The 24,411-nt window shown below is 37.7% G+C and overlaps 1 protein-coding gene across 21 annotated transcripts in view; it reads right to left on the bottom strand.

Annotated features, from left to right (window-relative positions):
- The window catches only part of LOC117411181 (protein 4.1-like), a 96,461-nt gene that overhangs the window by 8,629 nt on the left and 63,421 nt on the right, over window positions 1–24,411 (bottom strand). For 3 of the 21 annotated variants that reach the window (XM_059025127.1, XM_059025133.1, XM_059025128.1), the window contains exons 6-19: window positions 23,700–23,775; window positions 23,207–23,425; window positions 22,899–22,986; window positions 21,001–21,153; window positions 20,218–20,315; window positions 17,637–17,809; window positions 11,701–11,846; window positions 7,871–8,515; window positions 6,571–6,630; window positions 5,949–6,011; window positions 4,815–4,961; window positions 3,316–3,474; window positions 1,817–1,870; window positions 1,032–1,589 (exon numbers count right to left, since the gene is read on the bottom strand). In XM_059025127.1, the coding sequence (XP_058881110.1) occupies window positions 1,032–1,589; window positions 1,817–1,870; window positions 3,316–3,474; window positions 4,815–4,961; window positions 5,949–6,011; window positions 6,571–6,630; window positions 7,871–8,515; window positions 11,701–11,846; window positions 17,637–17,809; window positions 20,218–20,315; window positions 21,001–21,153; window positions 22,899–22,986; window positions 23,207–23,425; window positions 23,700–23,775 (2,639 nt within the window). Of the gene's footprint in view, window positions 1–1,031; window positions 1,590–1,816; window positions 1,871–3,315; window positions 3,475–4,814; window positions 4,962–5,948; window positions 6,012–6,400; window positions 6,434–6,570; window positions 6,631–7,870; window positions 8,516–11,700; window positions 11,847–17,636; window positions 17,810–20,217; window positions 20,316–21,000; window positions 21,154–22,898; window positions 22,987–23,206; window positions 23,426–23,699; window positions 23,776–24,411 lie in introns of all 21 variants that reach the window. The other 18 variants (XM_059025131.1, XM_059025130.1, XM_059025137.1 and 15 more) reach the window with 18 other exon arrangements.

The raw sequence follows: 24,411 nt of genomic DNA, 5'->3' as shown, positions 1-24,411 counted from the left end.
GCTTCTTCACAAAAGACAAAACCCCAATATGAGCATTCCCAGTAATATGAACTGAAGCAGACTACTGTACTGCAACTACAGTAGCAAGTAACAGACCCTCAACCCTACGTCGCATGCTACTGTAAAATCATTCTCAAGATAAATAATAAAAAATAAAAAAATTAAGACGCATTCGCATACAGTTAAATATAACAAATTGAAGTTGTACTCGGTCATAACAATACTGCTAAACAGAAGGCGCTAACGCAACGTTTCCCGAACATTAGTCTCTTCACCATCCGAACGCAGGGAGGAAAATAAGGTCCATTCCAGGTTTTATTATGAGCTTGATTTGCCACAAAGTATAGGTAATAAGCTCAGGTGTCTTATTAAACTCCTAGTCACACCAGGAATGGATGAAGCTGCTATGTAATGAGTCTTATTTCCATTTCCAATCCCTGAAATGCCTGTTGCCAAAATTCTCAGCTGAGTCGATACACCAAATAAAGGCTGATAGAGGATACTGGGATCTTGCACGGGAAGAGGGGTGACTGGGGATACAGTGACACACACCAAAACAAACCTGACACAGCAAACAACATGCATTTTGTAAACTTGCAATCATTTTTGAGTTTACAACAAACAGGACAACGAAAGACAGACAATGAATCAATCACAAAGACAAGTAACAGGACACTGACAAATACTGATGCGCAAACAAACAAACAAATTATAAATTTTAAAAAAATAGTAATAATTAACAGCAATGAAATGAGTTTAGTGGATTGTAATCAAGTCTAGAAACAGGCTGCTTCAGCTTAAGATAGGCAGCCAGAAACCGAGACTGAAGCAGGCAGAGATTTCGCTGCATGATCAGCATGTTTCTGTAGGGCTAGGGAATACGTAAAAGATCTGAAACTTCATTCATTCGACCTCGGGTTCTGAGCAATAAGGAGAACGGGAAGACAGCATTAAGAAAAGCAGATGGTGGCGGTGCCAAAAATACACAGCCCGGAACAAAAACAGATCTACTTCTGTGAGCACGCATTTACCTCAGAGCAACAAATCACCTGGGGGATAACTTCGGAAACACTGCGAGACTCTTCCCCATTTACTTTTGGCTCCTCAGTCTTTTCTGCTTCTTGTTCCGTCTTATTCTCAGCTGGGGAGCTCGGAGCTTCATCTTCTCCGTGGCCCTTGCATTCCTGCTTTTCTTCATCTGCAACTCCCTGAACCTCAGGAGGTGGAGGCAACAAAATTTCTTCAGCTGGATGTTCTGTGGGCAGCTGGGATTCCTTCCCCAGTTCTTCATCATTCTCTTCTGGTTCTTCCCTTATCTGGTCCACAGCCACCTTCACCAGCTGGGGGTGGTACTCTGCTTCATCCTCGCTCTCACTATGGCTGTCGGAAGACGTGCTCGCCTTACTATCCTGTTCCTCCAGCGCTTTCTCCTTCTCACCCTCTCCTGATGGAACGGCTGCTGCAGGGTTTTTGGTAGTGTCTGGGCTGTTTTTAAGTTTGGGCGTTCTCCTGATCTCTTCAATTACAGTTTCTTCTATCACAACCTCTACCTCCTCCCCCATCTTTGATTTTTGTTTTTCATCCGAGGTCTACACAGGGAAAAAAAATGAAAAAAAAAATGGATGGAAAACCAAAAACAAAATGAAAAAAAAAGGTAAGAACAAAAAGCAGGTTGTGAATGGATCACACAATATGTTTTGTGAAAGGTGCAAACAGAAGGATAGGCAATGACCACTGAAATAAATGGAGTGGAAGAATGGTTAAATGTGGCAGAAAATGGATTGCTACTGAACAAAGCCATATAATTTAAGACCACCTCAGTGATGTTTCTGGCATCTGGTTGAGGTCCATCTGTTCTGGTCTGGGTTTTCTGTGAAACATAAAGCAACCACAGGAACCAGTCATTACTTAGTAGGCTTGACTGTTGACAATAATTACAGCTATAGCACTGTAGGGGTTCCGCAGAGGCCAGCATTTTTTGCCGAATAAAAAGGAATGAGCAAAGTAAGATAAATGGACAGTAACTTGGCTACGTATAGCTTCATGCCATCATCATTTGATCATCTAATTAATAAATAAGAAACTCTTGGCTTGCACAAGATCATGCAACTCATCATTAAAACTAAGAAAGTTTTTCGTTTGAATGGGTATGGAACCATATACAGCCCTATAGTATTTTATGTTGTGGACAAAGGCAACAAGAGTAGCACAAATAAAGCCAGATGTAGCACGAACAGGCACTTGATTAAGCAGTTAGGATGGGAAGATGAAGTTTGGGTCACAATTTATGGCCAGCCCACAATAGTTTATATTCATTATTGGCAAAGATAAAGGCGATGACTATACAGATCAAATAAAATGTAGTTTTTTTGTCTTGCTTTTTGTTACACAAATTACAAAGAGCACAACACTGGAGCAAGCAAAATCAGTCCTAATTAAATTTTAAACATACTGTAGCCTAGTTCAAATAGTTTTCACCTTCTATGCACAATCTTTTTATATTGGTTAAACTAAATGCAGTCAAATCTGCCACCATAAATCAAACAGAAATAAGTTATGCTACAGGTTAATCCTCTTAAAATTCTCTAAAATGAACATGCATCAAAGCTATACACCCTTAATTACCAGCGCCAACTCCATTAAAGGGTTCAAGGTCTCATTAGCAATTAAAATATGTCTGCTTTTTACACATGAAAAGCTATTGGCATTGGCACCGTACCATTAACGGAACACTTACGGTGTATTGAAACATTGAGCTAATGTACTATGAACTGCTTATGACAACAAATGTTATTTTCTTTTTCTATGCACCCCTTTCTATACACCCACAGAACATTGGCAGAGAAACGCATAGATACTGTATAGACACCTTGTACCCTACTCATACAGACAATATCTGTAGGAGGCAGTGTGGTCCAGTGGATAAAGAAACAGCCTTGTAACCAGGAGGTCCCCGGTTCAAATCCCACCTCTGCCACTGACTCATTGTGTGACCCTGAGCAAGTCACTTAACCTCCTTGTGCTCCGTCTTTCGGGTGAGACGTAATTGTAAGTGACTCTGCAGCTGATGCATAGTTCACACACCCTAGTCTCTGTAAGTCACCTTGGATAAAGGCGTCTGCTAAATAAACAAATAATAATAATAATAATAATAATAATAATAATAATATCAAGTTCTTTACACACTTAAATTGGACTGACCATAAATCAAGAACTGTCCTTTGATAATGTAGTCATGGTACACTGCTGCAGCATGTGAGGCACATTAGTTTTTCATGTGAAAAAACACCAAATCACTGTTTTACTAAGAAGCACCTCAGTGGACCATGTCGAAGGGGACATAGAAAGAGATTCAGCTGGAGTTTTAGCACCAGCGCCCTCTGCTGCTCGCTTTGCAGTAGTGGTGAAGGAGCCAGTCAAACAAGTAGAAAAGCTTTCTTTACTTAATAAAATGGTTATCTCCTCTTCTAAGCTCTACACAGGTTAGAAAAGTAGAAGTAAAGAATTGAAGTGAGGGCAGTGCAGGAAACACAGAAAACCCCTACAAAAAGGAAATAGGAAAATGTAATCACATACAAGAATAGTCATGGTATCTAAAGAATGATTCAAAAGTCCCTTGACAGGTTAAGTCTCATTGCTTCTCCGGTATTTGTCTGAAGTGATCAGGTGACTTTTGAACCACATGAAATGTAAAGAAAAAGACCAAGGATAATTTCAAGTACCCTCTTGTATTAAACAATAATACAAGACAGCAACTATGAGATTTAAAACAGTGAAACCTAAAGAATATGGTTTAAACCCTTTCTATTTCTGCTGCTGGTCTTGTAAAGACAAAGCTGTTAATCCAAATCTAACCGATCAATGTCACCCTGGCCAGCCATTTACAACTGATTGAAGCACTAATCTTGTAAACTGAAAAATACATGATTTGAAATGTAGTCTTTTTCTGGTGACGGAAATATAAAACTACATAAGATATAGATGATGCCATGTCTAACTGATATAGCCCAAATACTATGGAAGTTGAACAAGATAAAGCACAGAAAACTAAAAAAAATAAATATAAATCTCATTAACGTATTAATGCAACCATGATAAATGCATTGAAATAAAAGGAAGCAAGGGCACTTTAGAGAACCCCCCCCCCCCCCCACACACACACACACGACACATACTGTACAAATCTACTGTAAAATAAGGGAAACAGGAAACAGAGGAGAACACATTAACAGAAACATGAATAGAAAAGGACTGATGGTTGCAAAGGAAATAAAGTGTAGGTGCCCCAGAAACTTCTTAAATATGGAAAGCATTCCTTCAAAGTTTCTTTAAAGTGAGAGTTTGGTTTTATCACCCAATGACATTTAAAATTCAGCAGTCACTCTCACTAGAATAAAATAAATAAATAAATAAATAAATAATAAAACATGTACTTGTTGACCTACTGTGAATTATCAGCAAGTCAGCAGATTACAGTATTTACAAAATAGATTCTCAATTTGGGGAAAGCAACATTCTTGTGACAGCTGCGGTAACAAACAATGACTAGAGATCCCGATAAGCTGCTTAACTAAATTAACACAGTGATGCGAGAGAGTGTCCGTTTCCTTTTGTGGCAACAAAAACAGTTATTTATAAAAGTGAGGACAGCACACAGTAAAAAAGTTACAGAAACATAAATTAACCAAATTAGTAGCATTATATAAAATAAAAAGATCACGACAAGTAAATGTACATGACAGGAAAGTCCATTTGAGACCCCTTTTCATGAGAAGATGTTTGAATCACTGGCATGCAGGCTGCTGGACACATACCCCTAGTGTCATTGGAGGCAAAGTTGTGGTAAGACGCTTTTCCCACTGACTGGGGCGTGGCTCGGGTGTTGATTCCATAAAACTGCGTTTTAATTCGCAAATACTAGCATGATGTTTCAAAACCTCCTCCTGGGTCTTATCCAGGTCCTAGTAACAGGCAAAACAGACAGCAGGGGTAAAAATGGGACAAGGAATAACAAGTACATTAGTTTAAAAAAAAATAAAAAATACAAATAAAAGGGACGTAACTTGGGAGCAGGGGGAAGGGTCAGATCAAAAAAAACAAAAAAAAACACAACGTGCCAAGTCTCACTGATATGTTAAAGCCGCTTGTAAAATGACTAGGGCTACAATGACTGTAAATATGAAGGGTTTAATTATTAAATGAGTTACAAGACCAAACAAGACCCTCGATACAGGCAATCTTTGTTGTATTCAAAAGATAATACCACAGCTGTGGTGGAATATATATGGTGCAATATTATTTTTTTAAAAATAAATAAATAATAAAATCACCACCTGCTAGCAGTTTAATTTAGGTAAGTGAACATTCTTTTTTTCTAAATAGCATGTAACTTTAGACTTTTAAATGATACCTTTCAGAAGTTAATTTTTTTTTCACCTATAGATGTGGCTTAAATTTAGGTGTGCTGCTGTGGTCCTTTTGTTTTTATAAACCAGCAATCAATTCGAGTCATATAATATGTACCATACTATTGGCTGTGTTTCAGTGAGTCAAGGCATTACAGTACTATACCTGTAGTATGTTTAGTATGTTGTTATCTTAATATTAATACTATATTAAACTTATAGAGTTAATAAAAAGCTACCAAAGCGACAGTCCTGCTATATTAATAACAATTAGTCTGGTTACTGTCAGATACAATAAAATCTAACTTCATCTTAATGAAGATGGACACATTTCTTAAACAGTTTGTGCTTTATACTCAAGCCTTAAAATAGAGTGTGTGAAAGCAATTCTGCCACGGAATATATGTAATTCCAGCATGCATCCAATCCCCCCATGCAGACCATGCACAGTGTCCACAGATATAGCCTGTGAGTGAAAGGTGGTCCTCAGGAAGAGCAGCAGCCCAGGAGAAGAGAAAGAAACCACTTGATTTTCATACCAACCTCCAACATTAAATTGCTATGTCTGACATATATATTTTCCCCCTCTATTCTCAATGACTTGCTCTGTGGAATCAAAATGAAAACACAAAGACATTTGCATAGCAGAAAATATAGAAAATAAAACCCCCAGAAATGAAATGAAAAATTAAAAGAAATCAGTGCGCAGGCCAGTAATTGCTTCCCAAGCATTCTGCCTGACTAAACCACGACATGAAATAGAGGTTCAGCCTTCCTCAAGTGCTCAGGAGTTTATTAAAATTTAGAATTGACCAGTCAATGTGACACATGGTATATAACACAATCAGCATGTTGTAGTTTGTAAGGTTGGGAAGCTATTAAAACAAAACAAAAAACCACCACAATGACACTACACACTTGATTTTCCAAGCCCGAACACAAACGGAAGCTGCAAGAATGCAAACACCTCTTTGATCAACAAACTGATTATAAACCTTCTGCAGCTGTGAATCATCTTCTCTCTCCACCTGTCAGATTACCCCACAGAGCCCACAAAAGAAAGGACATGTTAGTATAACACACCAGTACAGTGCTGAGAATCAATATTGAATGTTTAGAAGTAGGAAATGAGTGGAAACGCAGGATGTGCGTTTCCTTCACACACCTCGCTGGTTTCCGCCTCAGTGGCTGCCGCTGCTGTGCTATCGCTTTGCTTTTCCTCCACCTAGATTTTTGTAGAAATGGTTGAAGTATCATTTGGAAAAAGGTGAAATGGAAGATGGGAGGCTTCATTCAATAGGATTACATAGAATGGGATGGAGAACATACCATTCCTACTTCAGTTTGTAGGATTTATGTAGCATGAGAAAATAATGAGCATGCTGATCTTCGAGATTTGACACTGATACTTTTTCTGTGTATTTTCTTAGAGACACAATGTTATGAGAGAGGAATATCCTGATCCTGTTTGATAATAATCCTAAAATGGACAACCAAATGTTAACCTAAGTCTCTTGGCTACTTTCACCACTGACTATTCCAAGGACTGTATAACAGTGCCCTCTATTGAAAAGAACATGACAATGACTACCTAATGGAAGCCTCTAATAAGGCAACTACCGATCTATTGGTTTTAAAACTACTGGAAAACTAAAGAATTCCCAAGGGCCTTTATTTCTCTTAATTTAAAAAAAAGAAATAAAAATAATAAAATTTAAAAACACTAAATACATAAGAGTTTATAACAACGTAAAAAAGACAAAGCTTTTCTGGACATCGCTGGTTCGAGTCCAGGCTATTCCTTAGCCGACCGAGGATGGGAGCTCCCAGGTGGCGGTGCACAATTGGATGAGCGCCGCCCGGGGTGAGGGAGGGTTAGGTCGGCCAGGGTGTCCTCGGCTCAACGCGCACCAGCGACCCCTGTGGTCTGGCCGGGCGCCTGCGGGCTTGCCTGTAAGCTGCCCAGGGCTGCATTGTCCTCTGATGCTGTAGCTCTGGGTGGCTGCATGGGGAGTCTGCAGTGTGTAAAAAAAAGCTGGCAGCTAACGGCACATGCTTCGGGGGACAGCGTGTGTTTGTCTTCGCCCCTCCCAAGTCAGTGCAGGGGTGGTAGTGGTGAGCTGAGCTAAAATAATTGGACACTACTACATTGGGGAGAAAATAACCAAAAACTAAATTGGTGACTACTTATAAAAAAAAATTAAAAAAAGGACAAAGCTTTAACATTGCACACATTTCTTTGTAAAATAAAAACAATATCAATCTTTTAATAGCTTTGTTCCTTCAAACCTGTTTTGCATTTAGATGTTGACCGACATGCATTTTGTTCATAACTATTAAAAGAAATGTTCATCCTTTTATAACATGTCTTTCATTTTACACAGAAAAGCTTGCAAGGCTTCAAAAAAGAAAATAAAAACAAAAAGGAGTGAAATCAGCAGCAGCTAAGCAACAGGGTTACACACCTCCTCTGGCTCTGCCTTGTCAATCGAGTCATAGTCACAAGAGGTGATCAATGTCACCTTAGGCTCCAGGTAGCAAAGGGACAGAGCGAGAGGAAGGGACAGGGTGAGGGAGAAGGGGACCGACTGAAAAGCTGAGAGAAGCAGCGCAAATATGAGAAAGAAGGAGGGGATGAAAGAAGGGGAGGTGATGGGGATGTAACGCTGGAGGTTGTGGGGCAAGAAGGAGGCACAGTCCTCTGGCAGGCTGGGAAAACAGATATAGCCGTCTTCATCCAGCAAGGTGGGGAACTTGAGATATTTATAGAAACTAAAGTGGTGAAATTGGGATTTCATTTCTACAGAGTCAATGCCCCCTTCTGGAGAGTAATGGCATTGCTTTGTGGCTGGAATAGCATAGTAAGGACTGAGATGGTTCAGTGAAGAACATTTGACATCATTATCAAGCTCTAATGAGGTAATGTCCTCTGTATTCTCTTGGGAACTGGATTTACAATTAGCAACTGGGCATTCTTGGTCAAGTTCAGCCAATGACTGTGGGTCATCCTCTGAAATGTCTGTCAGAATATCCAACTCATGGATGGTTTCCAGGTTTAGGGAAATAGATGACATGGAGCAAGTGGGTGACAAGGGGTACATGAACAGACACTGATAATAAACCACGATCCCACCGGACAAATTGCAAAAAAAAAAATTATAATGTGCAATGAGAAATTATATAGAAAGGAGTGTGCAGGAAAAAAGAAAAGAAACAAACATTAGTCTGTGAAATCTCAAGTGCAGCAGAATTCAATAAATGAAAGCAGACAATATTAACAGCAATTGCACTAAAGCGGTCAGGGGAAAGCAAGCAAACTTTATAGAGTTCTAGACCGCCTCACATTGTGCACAGGGCTGTGGTTATTAACACAGGGTAACGTTAGGCTATTATCATAACCCTGGTTCTGAGATAGGAATATTAACCATTACAAATGGGTGTTTCCCCCTTTAAGACACCCTGAAACTTTATACCAAAGACTTATTGTCAGAGCAGTGTGATGCAGCTGTTGCTCCCGAGAGCATAAAGGAGCTGCGCACACCGACAACGACGCCATTTTCCATCGAGGATTGCGACCATGAACGCCGCGACCCCGAAGTTAATGGTTAATATTCCTATTTCAGGGAACCAGGGTTATGATAATAACCTTACGTTCCCTTTCAAGTAGGGAATATTAACCATTATAAAAATGGGTGAATTATACCCAAGCTGTCGCAAGGACATGGTTGTACATCACTGAGCTACAAAGCTGAGCCAAAACTACCTTGTGCTAGTAATCATTCTTTGGTATAAAGTTTCAGGTTCGGGTGTCTAAAAGGGAAATACCCATTTTTAATGGTTATATTCCCTACTTGAAAGAGAATCAGAGATAACAACAAAAAAAAAAAAATGGCATTTAGATATAAATTGGTTTAGCATGAGTAGTTCAGAAGAATAAATGATTCTAAACCAATTGCAGATTTAGCTTGGACTTCAAATTGAAATGATCCATATCTAAATTTCATTTACCTGCATCAGCACAGCCACATGAAAAGGTCGGACATTTTTTGCCAAGTCTCTTAAAATAATACTGTAGTAAATGGGTTCAATATAAATAAAACAAAAAGGAATATACAAAGAAAAATGTATATGCTGTCTAAATGTGTTCTCTGTTTATTATCCCTTACTGGTCATTTTTATACTGGTTTCATAATGACAAATATACTTGTGATTTTTTAAGCATCCCACATATTCAGAAACAGTAATAAATGATGATCAAGAACACATGTCATGGGAACAGATACATATAAATAAATAAATACATACATAAATATACTGCAAATTCAGAGGGTATAAAGTATTCTGTCATTATATTGAAGTCTGCTTCTACAAAAGTCAGACCATACCGGCAACTGCTTAGTTTTTATTGCAATAGATGCTATTGTATGTTGAATACATTATTTGACAGCAAAATGTATCACTTGCTATGCGTTCTTTGATTGCAATGTTCAATACACTATTTTACTTAACACCAAAGGGAACTGGATGGTGTTAGTGGTTAACAAAGACATATTGGGGTAGATGTAAGGATACGCGCAGTGATTTTGATTTTACATGCAGTGTATATAAAGAATGGTGTTCACCTGGCGTTCTGCACCCAGTATCAAATTTACACTTTGGCATCATTAATCCATTAAAATTATATTGACATGCAGTCAAATGAAGAAAAGAGCACAGAATTGGGAAGAATCTGGATACTAAGAGGACGTAAACATTATAATGTGATGTAAGGATTTTGCCTTAGGCACTTAGGCAATCGCCAACCCAGCAAAAAATTTAAACCTCCTCTTACAAGGTGCAAACCATTGTAGAAGCGAGTAATTAAGAGCTGTATAAAAGCACACACCTGCAGAGACCTGTGATTGACTTCAGGTTGGCTGCTGTACACTTACTGATAAGGTGACACTTAGCTCTTGTTGAGGAGAGGCAGGAACACGTTCGGAGGAGAAGGCCCTGCATATTAAATCCCAGGGTCACTTTGTTTGGGATGCCGGAGGATATGGTGCTAAAGCTTTATCGTCTCACTCCGCAGGAGATACTAGACCTAATAGCTGAATTGAGGGATGAGCTAGACCCCAGCGTCAATCTAGGGACCCTTATCTCTGCACACGTGAAAGCGCTGTGTTCTCTGCACTATTTAGCCTCTGGGTCCTTTCAGACCAGTTGGAATGTCTGGAGGGATGGCCCAATCCACCTTTTCCAGAGTGCTAGGCACATTTCTGGATGTCATGCTGAAAAGGGCAGGCCAATACATATAATTTCCAAAGGATACTAGTATAACTGATGTTGGCTGACGCTTTTCCAAACAACTTCGTTTCATGCTGAGCGACCTCAACTCCTTCTCAAAAAAACTTTTATTTTCTTTTCCGTGTGCCAAGAAGACTTTGCTGCCCTTCCTCTGAGATCTATTTTTGGTTTGTATTTTCACGCTCCAGAAATGTCCAACAGCACCTACTGCTCTCTGTATTAACTCTGTCACCTCTGTGCTGCAAGTGCAGCTGCTAAATAGACCGATGCGCTCATTGAGACCCTCGTTATCATAATTACGGATCATTATTTGTGCATGTTGAGTAATTTGCATTGCTCTTAAGCTTACATAGGGCGCAGTGCAAAATAATTGCCTGGCCGCAATGCAATTTAAATTTTGCAGCAGCAATTATTTGCACTGTGCCTATACTTACATCTACCCCATTGTGCTTTATTTCTATTGACATTGATTGGCATTACACAAAAGTAGTATACAAAGACTAAAGAAAGCTAACTTCAGAGCTAAAATACTACTGTAAACATGCAAAGATTTACCAGCTTTTGTTGCTTAATGTAAATTGTAACATTTGGTTTAAAGAAAAATAAGCATTGACATTTTAAATATGAATAGCGCATTTTCCCATAATGATTGCATAGGAGGAACATTTGCATATTTATATATTTTTGTAAACCATTGGAATCCTGAAAACAGAGGACATACTTCAAATTAGGATAAACATGCAGTTTCCCTTTTTAGAAAACATATCCTAAGTAAAAAAAAATAATAAAAAAAAGGCTTAGCTCTTTGTTCTTTACACAATACTGCTTTAATATATATATATATTTTTATTAGTCACTGCACACATTATGCAAATGCTTCACTATCCTCAAGGAAAGTGCATTTTTAAGAACAGTTTGTACCAATGATGTGTATGTGACAGATATTCTTTTGAAGTTTCCTCAACACAATCACATAACATGTAAAATGTTTTAATAGTTTCTACCATACCTTGGATTCCTGGGAGAGTTCCATTTGAGTTCTGAAGGGCTTTCCAGGTTCTTCTGCATTATCCTTATCTGCTGCGTCACCCTTCCCATTGATTTCAGCAACAAAAGAATCCACCAGGCTGTGATCAGTAACACTGGCTACAGGAGCTGTAGAAACACAGGACATCATGGTTTATGTTTTTATTACTAACTGCCTCCCACCATACAGGCTTGATCCATCATGACCTGATTGCGACTGGAGTTGTTCTTTCTGATGGTTGTTTTCTGCACACGTTGCCATTACCGGAAAACCCAGGACAGCCTTGAAGGACACATTGTTCAGTGGAGGCACTGTATTGAGAGGAAGACAATTGCATTGGCACCCACTGTCATGCCCCATTGTGAAGTCACTGATGTCTTTCTGCTTTCCCGTGGTTGTTGCTGAACAGTTTATAAAATATCACATATATTTCCATACTCGTACATTGCAGACTCTTGGATTTATATTTTAATTATGTTTGCTAGTCAGTGTATAATGCATACAGAATACAACTCATGATAAATATCAATCGCATGCAATGGCTTATTTACTGTTCCTGGTAACCTGCAAGATATCACCAATGTTGGAATTCATTATCTCTACACACCATAGAACAAAAAGCAAACAAACTACTCAAGGAAGAATAAATACTCCCCCCTAACCCCACAGGATATAAATAAAAAATAAAATGCACCCTCTATATAATTGAGATATAATAAGAAGAATTTAAATGCATACATGGGTATTTTCTTTATTTCAATATTAAACACACAGCAGGAGTAACAACACTTGTAGTCCTTTGATTAAATCACTTACCCATCTCAATTCTGAAGCATTTATTTTTAGGTTGTCCCAATTAATTACTGTATATACAAAATACGCACAGGTTATATTATATATATATATATATATATATATATATATATATATATATATATATATATATATATATATATATATATATGCAAAAGTTTTAGGCAGGTGTGAAAAAATGCTGTAAAGTAAGAATGCTTTCAAAAATAGACATGTTAATAGTTTATATTTATCAATTAACAAAATGCAACGTGAGTGAACAGAAGAAAAATCTACATCAAATCAATATTTGGTGTGACCACCCTTTGCTTTCAAAACAGCATCAATTCTTCTAGGTACACTTGCACACAGTTTTTGAAGGAACTCGGCAGGTAGGTTGGCCCAAACATCTTGGAGAACTAACCACAGTTCTTCTGTGGATTTAGGCAGCTTCAGTTGCTTCTCTCTCTTCATGTAATCCCAGACAGACTCAATGATGTTGAGATCAGGGCTCTGTGGGGGCCATACCATCACTTCCAGGACTCCTTGTTCTTTACGCTGAAGATAGTTCTTAATGACTTTCGCTGTATGTTTGGGGTCGTTGTCACGCTGCAGAATAAATTTGGGGCCAATCAGATGCCTCCCTGATGGTATTGCATGATGGATAAGTATCTGCCTGTATTTCTCAGCATTGAGGAGACCATTAATTCTGACCAAATCCCCAACTCCATTTGCAGAAATGGAGCCCCAAACTTGCAAGGAACCTCCACCATGCTTCACCGTTGCCTGCAGACACTCATTCGTGTACCGCTCTCCAGCCCTTCGGTGAACAAACTGCCTTCTGCTACAGCCAAATATTTCAAATTTTGACTCATCAGTCCAGAGCACCTACTGACATTTTTCTGCACCCCAGTTCCTGTGTTTTCGTGCATAGTTGAGTCGCTTGGCCTTGTTTCCACGTCGGAGGTATGGCTTTTTGGCCGCAAGTCTTCCATGAAGGCCACTTCTGACCAGACTTCTCCGGACAGTAGATGGGTGTACCAGGGTCCCACTGTTTTCTGCCAATTCTGAGCTGATGGCACTGCTGGACATCTTCCGATTGCGAAGGGAAGTAAGCATGATGTGTCTTTCATCTGCTGCAGTAAGTTTCCTTGGCCGACCACTGCGTCTACGGTCCTCAACGTTGCCCGTTTCTTTGTGCTTCTTCAAAAGAGCTTGGACAGCACATCTGGAAACCCCTGTCTGCCTTGAAATTTCTGCCTGGGAGTATAACTGGCAGTATAACTACCTTGTGTCTTGTTGCTGTGCTCAGTCTTGCCATGGTGTATGACTTTTGACAGTAAACTGTCTTCAGCAACCTCACCTTGTTAGCTGAGTTTGGCTGTTCCTCACCCAGTTTTATTCCTCTTACACAGCTGTTTCTGTTTCAGTTAATGATTGTGTTTCAACCTACATATTGAATTGATGATCATTAGCACCTGTTTGGTATAATTGTTTAACCATACACCTGACTATATGCCTACAAAATCCCTGACTTTGTGCAAGTGTACCTAGAAGAATTGATGCTGTTTTGAAGGCAAAGGGTGGTCACACCAAATATGGATTTGATTTAGATTTTTCTTCTGTTCACTCACTTTGCATTTAGTTAATTGATAAATATAATCTATTAACATGTCTATTTTTGAAAACATTCTTACTTTTCATCATTTTTTCACACCTGCCTAAAACTTTTGCACAGTACTGTATATATATATATATATAAATAAAAAAATCAGGATGCGCACAACACTTTCAAATTTTACACAACACTGCAAGTGCAATATCAGGGTCAGTTCAGTGTGGCAGAGGAAAAGAAAACTTCCCGGAGCACTACCGGTATACTGCTTCCATCCAATTCAACAGGTATGAATCATTTTAAAACGGATAACAAAAATAAATACATCAATAATTTGAAACAACACAAATTTACATGCGTTTATTTTGTATTACTGTACCATGTAATAGCTAACAGAAGTCTGGCATTATTACTGTTTAAGAAACATTAATTTGGCAATGATGCCTGACCTATTAGTTTGCTAGTACATCACATTGCAACTTAATATTTATAGCTGGAACAACCTACTGGCTGGCCACCAGGAGGAGCTATAACACTGGGAAATTCTGCCAATTTGTGATTATAGAATAGAATCCAGATTATAACAAAACATGCTTTACTGTCTATACAGTAACAATATATGTATCTGTGTAGATACTGCAGAACAGGGTAATGTTTACCCCTATGTCCTGTATTTTTTTAATCCAGACAGTAAGTAAAAATGTTTTCTGGTGGTCTCAGCTTGGCTTCCACAAAAAAAAAAAAAATTGCACGCATTGTATCATTAATCAAGTTTGTTGCAATACAGTTTGCTGTTAACTTCTGAAATCTCTCTGCCTGGATGATGCAATGTGAGTAAGCAGGGATTACATCACAGCAAACCAAGTTTGGCTTTACATGAACCAGTACCGAAACCTTTCCATAAGATAACTGTTTCTAACACAGCAAGGCTTTAGATATTTTACACAGAACTACAAAATGCATAATTATTATTATTATTATTATTTATTTCTTAGCAGACGCCCTTATCCAGGGCGACTTACAATTGTTACAAGATATCACATTATTTTTTACACATTATTTTTTTACATACAATTACCCATTTATACAGTTGGGTTTTTACTGGAGCAATCTAGGTAAAGTACCTTGCTCAAGGGTACAACAGCAGTGTCCCCCATCTGGGATTGAAACCAGGACCCTCTGGTCAAGAGTCCAGAGCCCTAACCACTACTCCACACTGCTGCCCAACCACCTCCTTAATTAAAATGCTCTTTCTTTAGAGATTTTCTGTTGTTGTCTCACTAGTTGACAAAAAAGTACCATTGTAAAATATCACTTATTTGACCTATGAAGTGAAATGTTATTTTTTTAAGCAAAACCAAGAAAGTATTTTTAAAATATAATATAGAAGCAATATGATATACATAAATGTGTAGCATGTTTATTAAATCTGTTCAATACTATTAAATCAGCTGAAATACGACACCTGATTTAAGCGCCAAAGTGTAACTCAGAACCAGGAGAATAGTAAGGTTCCTTTAATGGACACATGATGTTGACATGTTATTTTACTCAAAGTCTTGGACCAGAAGTTGTTTGCCAATTGTTCCAACTGCTGGAAATGAAAGCCAGGTGTGTTATAAAACACAGTTCACACAGAACTGACTCTGTCTAGGATATCATAAAAACTCACACGTGTCATCTATCAGACTCCTGTTTATTCCTCTCGTTTCCTCTTCACCCTCTCCAGACCACGTGGGCTCCACATCCTCTGGCCTCAGGAATATCAAGGATGTCTTCACAAAACATTTGGTGAGGTCTTCCATTTTATTATTATTATTATTTATTTCTTAGCAGATGCCCTTACCCAGGGCGACTTACAGTTGTATACAAAAAGAATTACAGTATGATTAAGAGCAAGACACAAGACACAATTTAAGTTTGATTGACCTGTTCCTGCAATTCGATTCTAATTTGCAAGAAGAAGTATTGACATCATATTTGGTTCCGCAATAACTTTTAACAATAGAATACAGCTGTATAATGTTGTCATTCTGGGTAGGAATGGAAAAAATACATGAATAAATATAAAATGGAAAGAAAATTAATAATAAATAAAAAAGGTTTAAATGATCCCCTGGTAGGAATGTGCTACATCTTGAACTGTCTATGCGATAACATTTTTACCAGCTTCACGAACTCGCTGTAAGCCTTAACATTACTGTTTACATTCCTAATCAAAACAGGAAGCTAAACCTATTATTTAAAACCCTTCACTTGGCTGATGTATTATTTAGCGTCCGATTTGCAAATCAATGGACGGCATAGCCAGGAGATTGTATATGAATTGAACAGCCAGTGTTCTTGACAGTTCCATTATACAATCATCCTTTCACTCCAATTTGTAAGTTTGGAGGGGGTTAACTGTTCACCAAAAAAAAAAAAAAGACACCACTGTTAATTTGTGATAAGGACGTCTGCTAAGAAATAAATAATAATAATCCTCAGATGACAACCTTATTTTTTACTTCATGTTTGTTTTCAGCTTTGTGGAGTCAGCAAAGAGCCCTTGGATGACATCTGAGGGTTAATCCACAAGGTTATGGTCGCACATTACCCTCCACTATAAACGCCACTACCTTGAAGCTGAAGGTCCTCTATGTTGGGTCTGGCTGCTTCGGACTTCGTGTCTGGTAAGGTGGCACTGTGTACTGCAAATGGTCATTTTTGTAAAAATAAACTGCAAGGATTTCTAAATGTTTTAATTCTCTATGGGGTTTAATTTACCATCTAGGTTTATGTCATTAAGTTTTAAATTAACATCTGTGGCCTGTACTCGCTGCCCAACAGAACAAAACATAACTCATTTAATAATACCTCCAAATACAGTACACACCTTTAGACTAAAGGCACCAGTACTGTATGAGGGCAATAACATGAGTTTTTCATATAAAAAAAAACACACTACACTTCAATGTTTCCAAAATGTTTTCTGTACAATCAAACAAATGTAGCTTCTGTTGACGACTGGGGTTATACAGTACAGTAAGAGCACACACAAATTCAATTCCTCCAGCTCAGCGTTATCCACGTCTTACTGTGAATCTCTCTGAAGGAGAGGAAACATATGTTGGGGATGATTTCCTTTGTCTTTCCATGGAGAATGTTGTTTCATTCAGGTTATTAGCATTTTTCAGGCGTTTATGAAGTAAAAAAAAAACACAGCAGCTTTGTGGACAGCCATCCTCAGAAGGTCTCAGAATGGTCTTGTGTACAAGTATTGCATTTAAAAGTTTGGATTATTGTTTGAGCTATTCATAACTTTTGAAACACGGAGCCTTATCCCCGGATATAAAACTACAACTTCTGTCCGAATAAAGACAATTTTTGAGTTTTCCCCTTTTCCAGTTTGGAAGGTAAACTACTCCCATAAGTGCTGTTACTGTATATTCTTCCCTTTCTCTCTGCAAGGCAAGTCATTTGAACACCCTACGGGTGTATGAATAACCTGACCACCTTCACGCCTGCTTACCTCCATCAAGACTCCTGGACACTCGATTACTGGAAGTGCGTTTAAAATATGGAGCTGGTCTGTCAATGAGAGTGCTGGCCTGTCTTGTCTGAGCTTGTGTTCGACCACTGTAGCGGAACTTGGAGCCCAGAGTCAGAAACTTGGCTTTCGGGGGCTGGTCGGGTGACACCAACCTTTTAATGCACACAAGAAAAAAAACATTCATGTATTAAAACACCTTCACGTTCATTTTTTAAATTTTTTTAAAAAATGTTATTATAATTTTTTTTAATATAACATTTCAAAATCTATTAAGTTTAAAAATATTTACACTGGCAAACAATAAATTAGCCCCGATTAATAACCCTTTAAACTTTTTAACAATATGGCTGGGTGCCTCTTTTGCTGTAGGAAAATAATGAAAAACACTAAATGGAAATATATTTAACTTGAAGACCGCTACTAAAAGTCTTTGTTCTCATGTTGAGGTGGTGCAGTGGAGATGGAATTGCTCATATCTTTGCACTTCTTTTGAGACAGAACTTCTCCAAAGGTGGATTTGTCTTAGAGCCCAGCATCCCCTCATGATGCCTACTGAACCTCCCACACCCACATAGACCTTAAAAGTAATGCTCACAACACACAGCATTTCAACTAGAATTTTCACCAGCTGGTCAAATTACAACCAAAGAAAAAAAGACACTGGAGGCATACACTCACCTTGCAACCCTAACTTTTGTGTGGATTATATCAAGCATAAGCATTTAATGTCGTACAACGGCAGTGAGCCTGGGTAGTCAACTAGAATCTTGAGGACGAGGGGATTAAGAGTAGACCATAAATCCCACCCATCCGAATCTTATACATATGTTGCTCTATGATTTTAATTGGCTTGTTCAAGGGCAACTGTAACTTTAGATGAAGTTATTCACATGGTCATTGTCAATGAAAAGGGCACAATGCTCAGTATACTTAGACAACTGAAACAAACCTACAGATACATTTTTCATGACCATACTTTTACTTATTATACGCATGTTCTGTATCATTGTTAAATGCAACATCAATACTAGATGAAACATGAAAACAATTATGTCCCAGTATGTGTTTCTATGGCAGCTTGCTTTGCGCTTTAAAGACTCTACGGAGTTAAATTAAACTTATGTTTTTGATGTGGACAGATCAAGGCATGCTCTGCTCAACTATTATTAAAAAGCAACTGTATTCCTGTTTATCCTTGAAACATATTCAGGTTTCAGCATAATATTGTAAACAAACGTGAATGAATTTAGGCAGAAAGAAAGTTATTGTTCCAGACATGAATTAGAGGAAAATGAAATAAAATAAATCTATTGGCTTGTGTTATTTGCATTTATATTCCTAATTGAAACTGATAAGGTCATATGGTCCATAACTACACACCAATAGAAATGTATCATATTTCAGACAAAATGTATTTTTCAATGACCCATAACTAAGGGCTACGGTAAAGGTAAGATTGTACTGTGATTCAAAGTACGTAGAATAATAATTTTTGTTTGTTATAGTTCCCCATCTTTAATGCCAAGAAAAACATAGAGAGGTCATGCAGCAGAATATTAGGGTCACAAATCTGTTTCTAATTTGGTAGGGTCAGTACTTTCCTACAGGCTGTCAAACAACATGCTGTAGACCAGGTGGTACTTGCTCAATAAGATTTATTTTATTACAATATTGTACACAGAGTGGTGTTTCATTATAAAACGAATGGTCTCAAATTAACCTCTGGAGACTAGCCAATGCTCTTGTTCAAAGGCTGCCAGATCCCAGTGTATTTCTTGTGGTTCTACCAACCTCAGATCTGCTGCTGTTGGGGACTGAGTGAAGCTTGGTAGCAGTGCAGCGATATCAAGCTAGTGTTTCTGGTTTTCAATGCTCTTGTTGACGTGGGCTCAAAATAAAAATCAACCAGAACATTCTTTATGAAATGCAAAATACTTTATGAAGTTTGATTTCTATTTTTCAAAACACTTCAGAACTGCTTATTCTGAACTGGCTTGCTTATACTACTCCAGGGTGCAACATTGAGCTTGTTAAGCAATATACAGCATTCATGAATTTGATATTTGACAAATCTGACTTTTTTTTTTTATCTCCCCAAGATACAAAAGATTTCTAGCGTACTTCAGTTTACTTCAGTCACCTATAACGAAAAAATGAGAAGTTGTGATAGATGTGGTGGCTGGTAGACCAGAATCTTACAACTGGATGGTCTGCAACTAGAAGTGTCTATTTAGTTTATATTGTTTCAAGTCACATTGCCGTATTTTATAAAAAGAAAGCATGCACCCTGCATATAACATGCATGGCTGACCAGCATTGGGTTACCTATACATTCTACTTCCTGCATGGTGTATTCTACTACATCAAAAAAATAAAATATGATTACCTGACTATACTGCATAACTTGTTACAGCATTTAACCTATATATTTAGGTTATCTATAGCATACAGAAATGCATCTCCTATTGTTACATGTTATAGTCCAAAAATGACATTATTACATTAGTTCAGTTAGAATTAACAAACCACATGCAGCAAGCAACAAATCTAAATGTGTTACCTAAAGAAAGTGTGGTGCTCCACACAAACCTTCCACAACCTCTTGGCAGCCCGGTGGTTTGGCAGCTTAAATCCAATGGTGCTCTCAAACTGCTCCGTCTGGAACAAAATCAATAGAATCTATTACTTATTTAGAGTGGGTTATAGGAAAAGCTAAGGACCACATGCTCAAAAATAAATACTGCCATGCTAAGCAATTTGGTTTTAATGCGTCTGGAAACAAAAAACAAAAAATCTCAGATTTTCCGTATGTACAATCAAACTGGCCCTGACAATATTTCAGATACTGCAATAAGTATTGCATTATCATGCTGAGTAACAGCGCATATTGAGGAGATGGAAATGTCAGTAACGCAAGGAAAGCTGTGACTAAAAGTATATGCAGATTGGCTGGTCCACTTTTAGATGTAATACACCATGCTTACATTCACTACAGGCTCTCATTATACTAGGCCAGTGAAATCTTCTCACAATGTTGCATGTCTTTAAAAAGTGGTGTAAAATTAATCATTTACCTGGACAAACAAAATGTAAAAGCCAGCAAATCGGGTAATAGATTACATAAAATCAATAGTAAGTACTGGTCACTGTTGGCTAATCCAAAAAGTTTCATATTTTAATATTGATCAGAAAGAACAATAGAAAATCATAAAGATCACACATGATTACACACACACACACCCAGAGAAATGAAAATGCCCCTGTTGTGAATTTGTTTGTGGCAGCTGTTCCATTGCTAAATCCTCCACAACCCTTCTAGAGACACTGTAGGTTCAGATCTTACCTCCCCTGGTCTGACTTTGATGTAGAAGTTACTGCGTTTGTAGGAAATCTTGAGAATCTTTGGCCAAGCAAAACGATTTATTCTGAGTTTGTCTTTGTAGATCAGCAGTCCATTGGCACATATACCCAACATGATATCCACTCCTTCCGAATCCTAACCCACAGAACAGAGAATTAAAAGAATCTGGTGTGGATTTATTTAGATTTTTCTTTAGGTAGAAAGAAACAAATAGTTTTAAAATAATTTCACCCAAGTTGCATATATTTCATATAACAAACTTTAAAAGCTAGTGTTAATTGGATACACCTATTTAATGCTGGGATGAGCCACATCTGCATTTTACAGCACTGGATTACATCCAACATCACCATCATGGACATCACAGGATTGACCCTAAAAACAATTGGTTGATAGAATCCAGGTGGATTGCCAAGTACTGTAAAATGCTCTAAAAATCCAAATGTGTCTTCTCTGCAGAGTACAGTTTGATCAAATCAATGCCTAAATAAAACATGCTTCCTTACTAATAAAATTGTTAAGATGCTAAGCACATAAAAAAAAGCATTGGTGAGTAAAAGGCCTTTTTTTAGGAATGTTTTTTAGACTTTGAATGTAAATAGAAAGCACTGTTTTGTCTGTGGTTTATTTTCCCATTTGAAATGAAAGGTGGTACCAAGACAGTTACTTCAAGGGAGATTATCTTCCAGACTTGACAGTGTGACTGTACGTGGTTTGACAGTTTGCAGCACCCAGCATTTACTGACAACTCTGGGCTTTGTGACTTCTAGGCTAAAACTAAACTTCTCACTGCACTTCTTTGTTTCCACTGACAAAAGGGACTGTAACCTACACGACTGTCTGTGCTTCGTGTCTGTACTCTACACTAAATGATAACTGCAGCATCTTTTATTCTTGTGCATGGAGGGAAGTTACAGCCACACATTTTTCAATTACTTTGTGACAATATGAAGAAAAAAAGGTGTTCACTTCACCTCATTTCAAATGTTAAAACATAAAATTAGTGAAATTATTATTCTACCAAACTTCACCTAAAACAGATGACTTATATGAGATACAAATAACTAACTCATGAACAGCAGCATCTCATACAAAATAAATAATTCTCACAACTATAATATCTTTACACTGTTCTTTGTAAATCTCCAGCTGTTTAAAACAGCTGATGTCTTGTACCCATGTTACTTATTGAAGTCAAATGTGTCATTCACTTAATAACAACAAATAATAAAAGGGAAGTCATGTTTGATAATCTTTATCAATAACATTATCAACTGCTGCTTTACATTTTTTTTGTTTTAATTCTGAATCTTAAAAAATAAATTCCAGCCAATAGTACCTATTGTTCCTGGTCTGAGATATTTGCATTGCTATGTCAAAATATTTAAAGGTAAAACTTAAGTCAAGTAGAAAAACTGTTTAGCTACTGCCGTCACAACCGTTTGGACCAGTCCAGATCATTTGAAGTCATGGATTGACTAGTTCTTTTAAAGCTGACGTATTCTTTACAGGCTTATTGATCACAACTCAAAAATCAGAAGAGACTTTAAATGATTCACTTCTTCAAGTCCTAAGGGCTATGTAGAATAGTCTTTATATTCCTATTTGTTTTCTTTTTCATAATATATCACAAGATTGACACCCAAACCTATTCTACTGGTACAGAATCAAATGCCCTCCACACAATACCCACAGTACCTAATTTAATTATTGAAAACTGCATGGTGACAACAAAACATCCAGTATGTGTATGCTGAGTAAAAGTACATTCCTTAAATACTGGTACTGTCATTTACTGTACAACACTTGAAATATTTGCTGTTCCAATAAAGTACATTTTTATGGTATTTTTGTCTCACGGTCTGTTAAAAAAAATCTACCTTGGCATGATGCAGATCCACTCCATACATGGAAAGTTTCTTAGCATTTTCTAAAAACTGAGCATCAGCCTGAGCTGGAGTTAATCCCCTACATGAAACAAGAACATAGTTTTGGTATTAGAATAATACAAAATAAAAATATAAAACACCAATCAAATACACTTAAAGTGATGACATTTTTTTTCATCCAATTGTAAGTGCACAGAAATGTGCATTTGTTTGACTAAAAGCAATTACAGGCATTTTAAAAATCAGGTTGGATAGACGAGCATCTACTAAAACACAGCTTTAACAGGAGCCAACCTAACCTGTGTGTTTTGTGCAGTTCTATCACTTTCTCTTCCAGCTCCTTGGTCTGCGTTGGTGCAAACTGGAAATCGCTAATGTAGTCCACTCTGTGCTCTTCAGGATCGTAGTCTCCCAGCTCAGCTTGCAGGGAATAGGAACCGAGCAGAGCGTGAGTCACGAACGAGCAGGGGAGGCGGCCCGAAGCAATATCCTGACGAAGCTGAAGGCACAGGTAATATCTGGAAGGGAAATCAAGATGAAATGAAATGTACTTTAACCATCAATCTACTTTAAAAGATATAGCCTTCAAATTACTAAACCTCAATAAGATAAGCAATTCTCATGCTTTATCTAACAATGTTGTGTAACATTTCTGATACATTAATAATATATAAGTTTTACAATTGATCATGGGCATCTAGTATATATGCAAGTTCTGTTAATAAAATGCATATTGTAGGTGTTTTTATTTATTTATTTAGGGTGTGTTTGTTCACTTGAATAAAAACATACCTAGTTATGTCTTCAGTTAACTGCGAGGGATCCGGCGGATAGAATTTTACACTGAAGGCAAACTGCCAAGGAGAACCTAGAAAGAGATTGTTTGAATAACTGGTTAAATTACACACATTGAGAAAGTGATCAACTTTAGCATGCAAGTTTGATGGGTAACAGGATATATATTGCCATGGGTTTATGCACATCAGCCACACAACTCGTAACAAAAAAATACCCACAGTACAGAGTCTAACCAGTTGCTCTCCCCCATCAGCTGGTCAAACAATACAAAAAGACTCCCCTTAATGTAACAGCTGCATTCCAATACAAAACAACAAACAGCGGACGGTGAGAGACCTTCTTTGCAGGCTGTTGAACTTTTAACTTGCAACTGGTGATGTCAGAATAAATTACAACATGCAGGTTCACTCAACAGCTGGTTGACTATGTGTCAAAGAAGAAATGGATTGAGTCATACTGAACTGTTGCATTTTAAAATCAATGAAAAGACAATTAGGCAATTGTACAATATTTCAAAATCGACAGCAATGCAGACATCTGGCAAGATTTCAGGAAAAGCCAGGCCAGGCTTTGGATAGTGGCCCTGTGACCCTCTGCCAACATTGCTATAAACTGGAACTTTGTTACGACACACAGAGAACATTAGTTTAGAAGAAGAAAGAAACACCTGGAAGGCCTCTGTGCACACCAACAGAATAATGAACGT

Source organism: Acipenser ruthenus, chromosome 6, assembly GCF_902713425.1.
Source record: "Acipenser ruthenus chromosome 6, fAciRut3.2 maternal haplotype, whole genome shotgun sequence".
NCBI classification, from domain to species: domain Eukaryota; kingdom Metazoa; phylum Chordata; class Actinopteri; order Acipenseriformes; family Acipenseridae; genus Acipenser; species Acipenser ruthenus.
The sequence above is the reverse complement of the archived record's forward strand: the minus strand, read 5'-3'. Positions and strand labels throughout refer to the sequence as shown.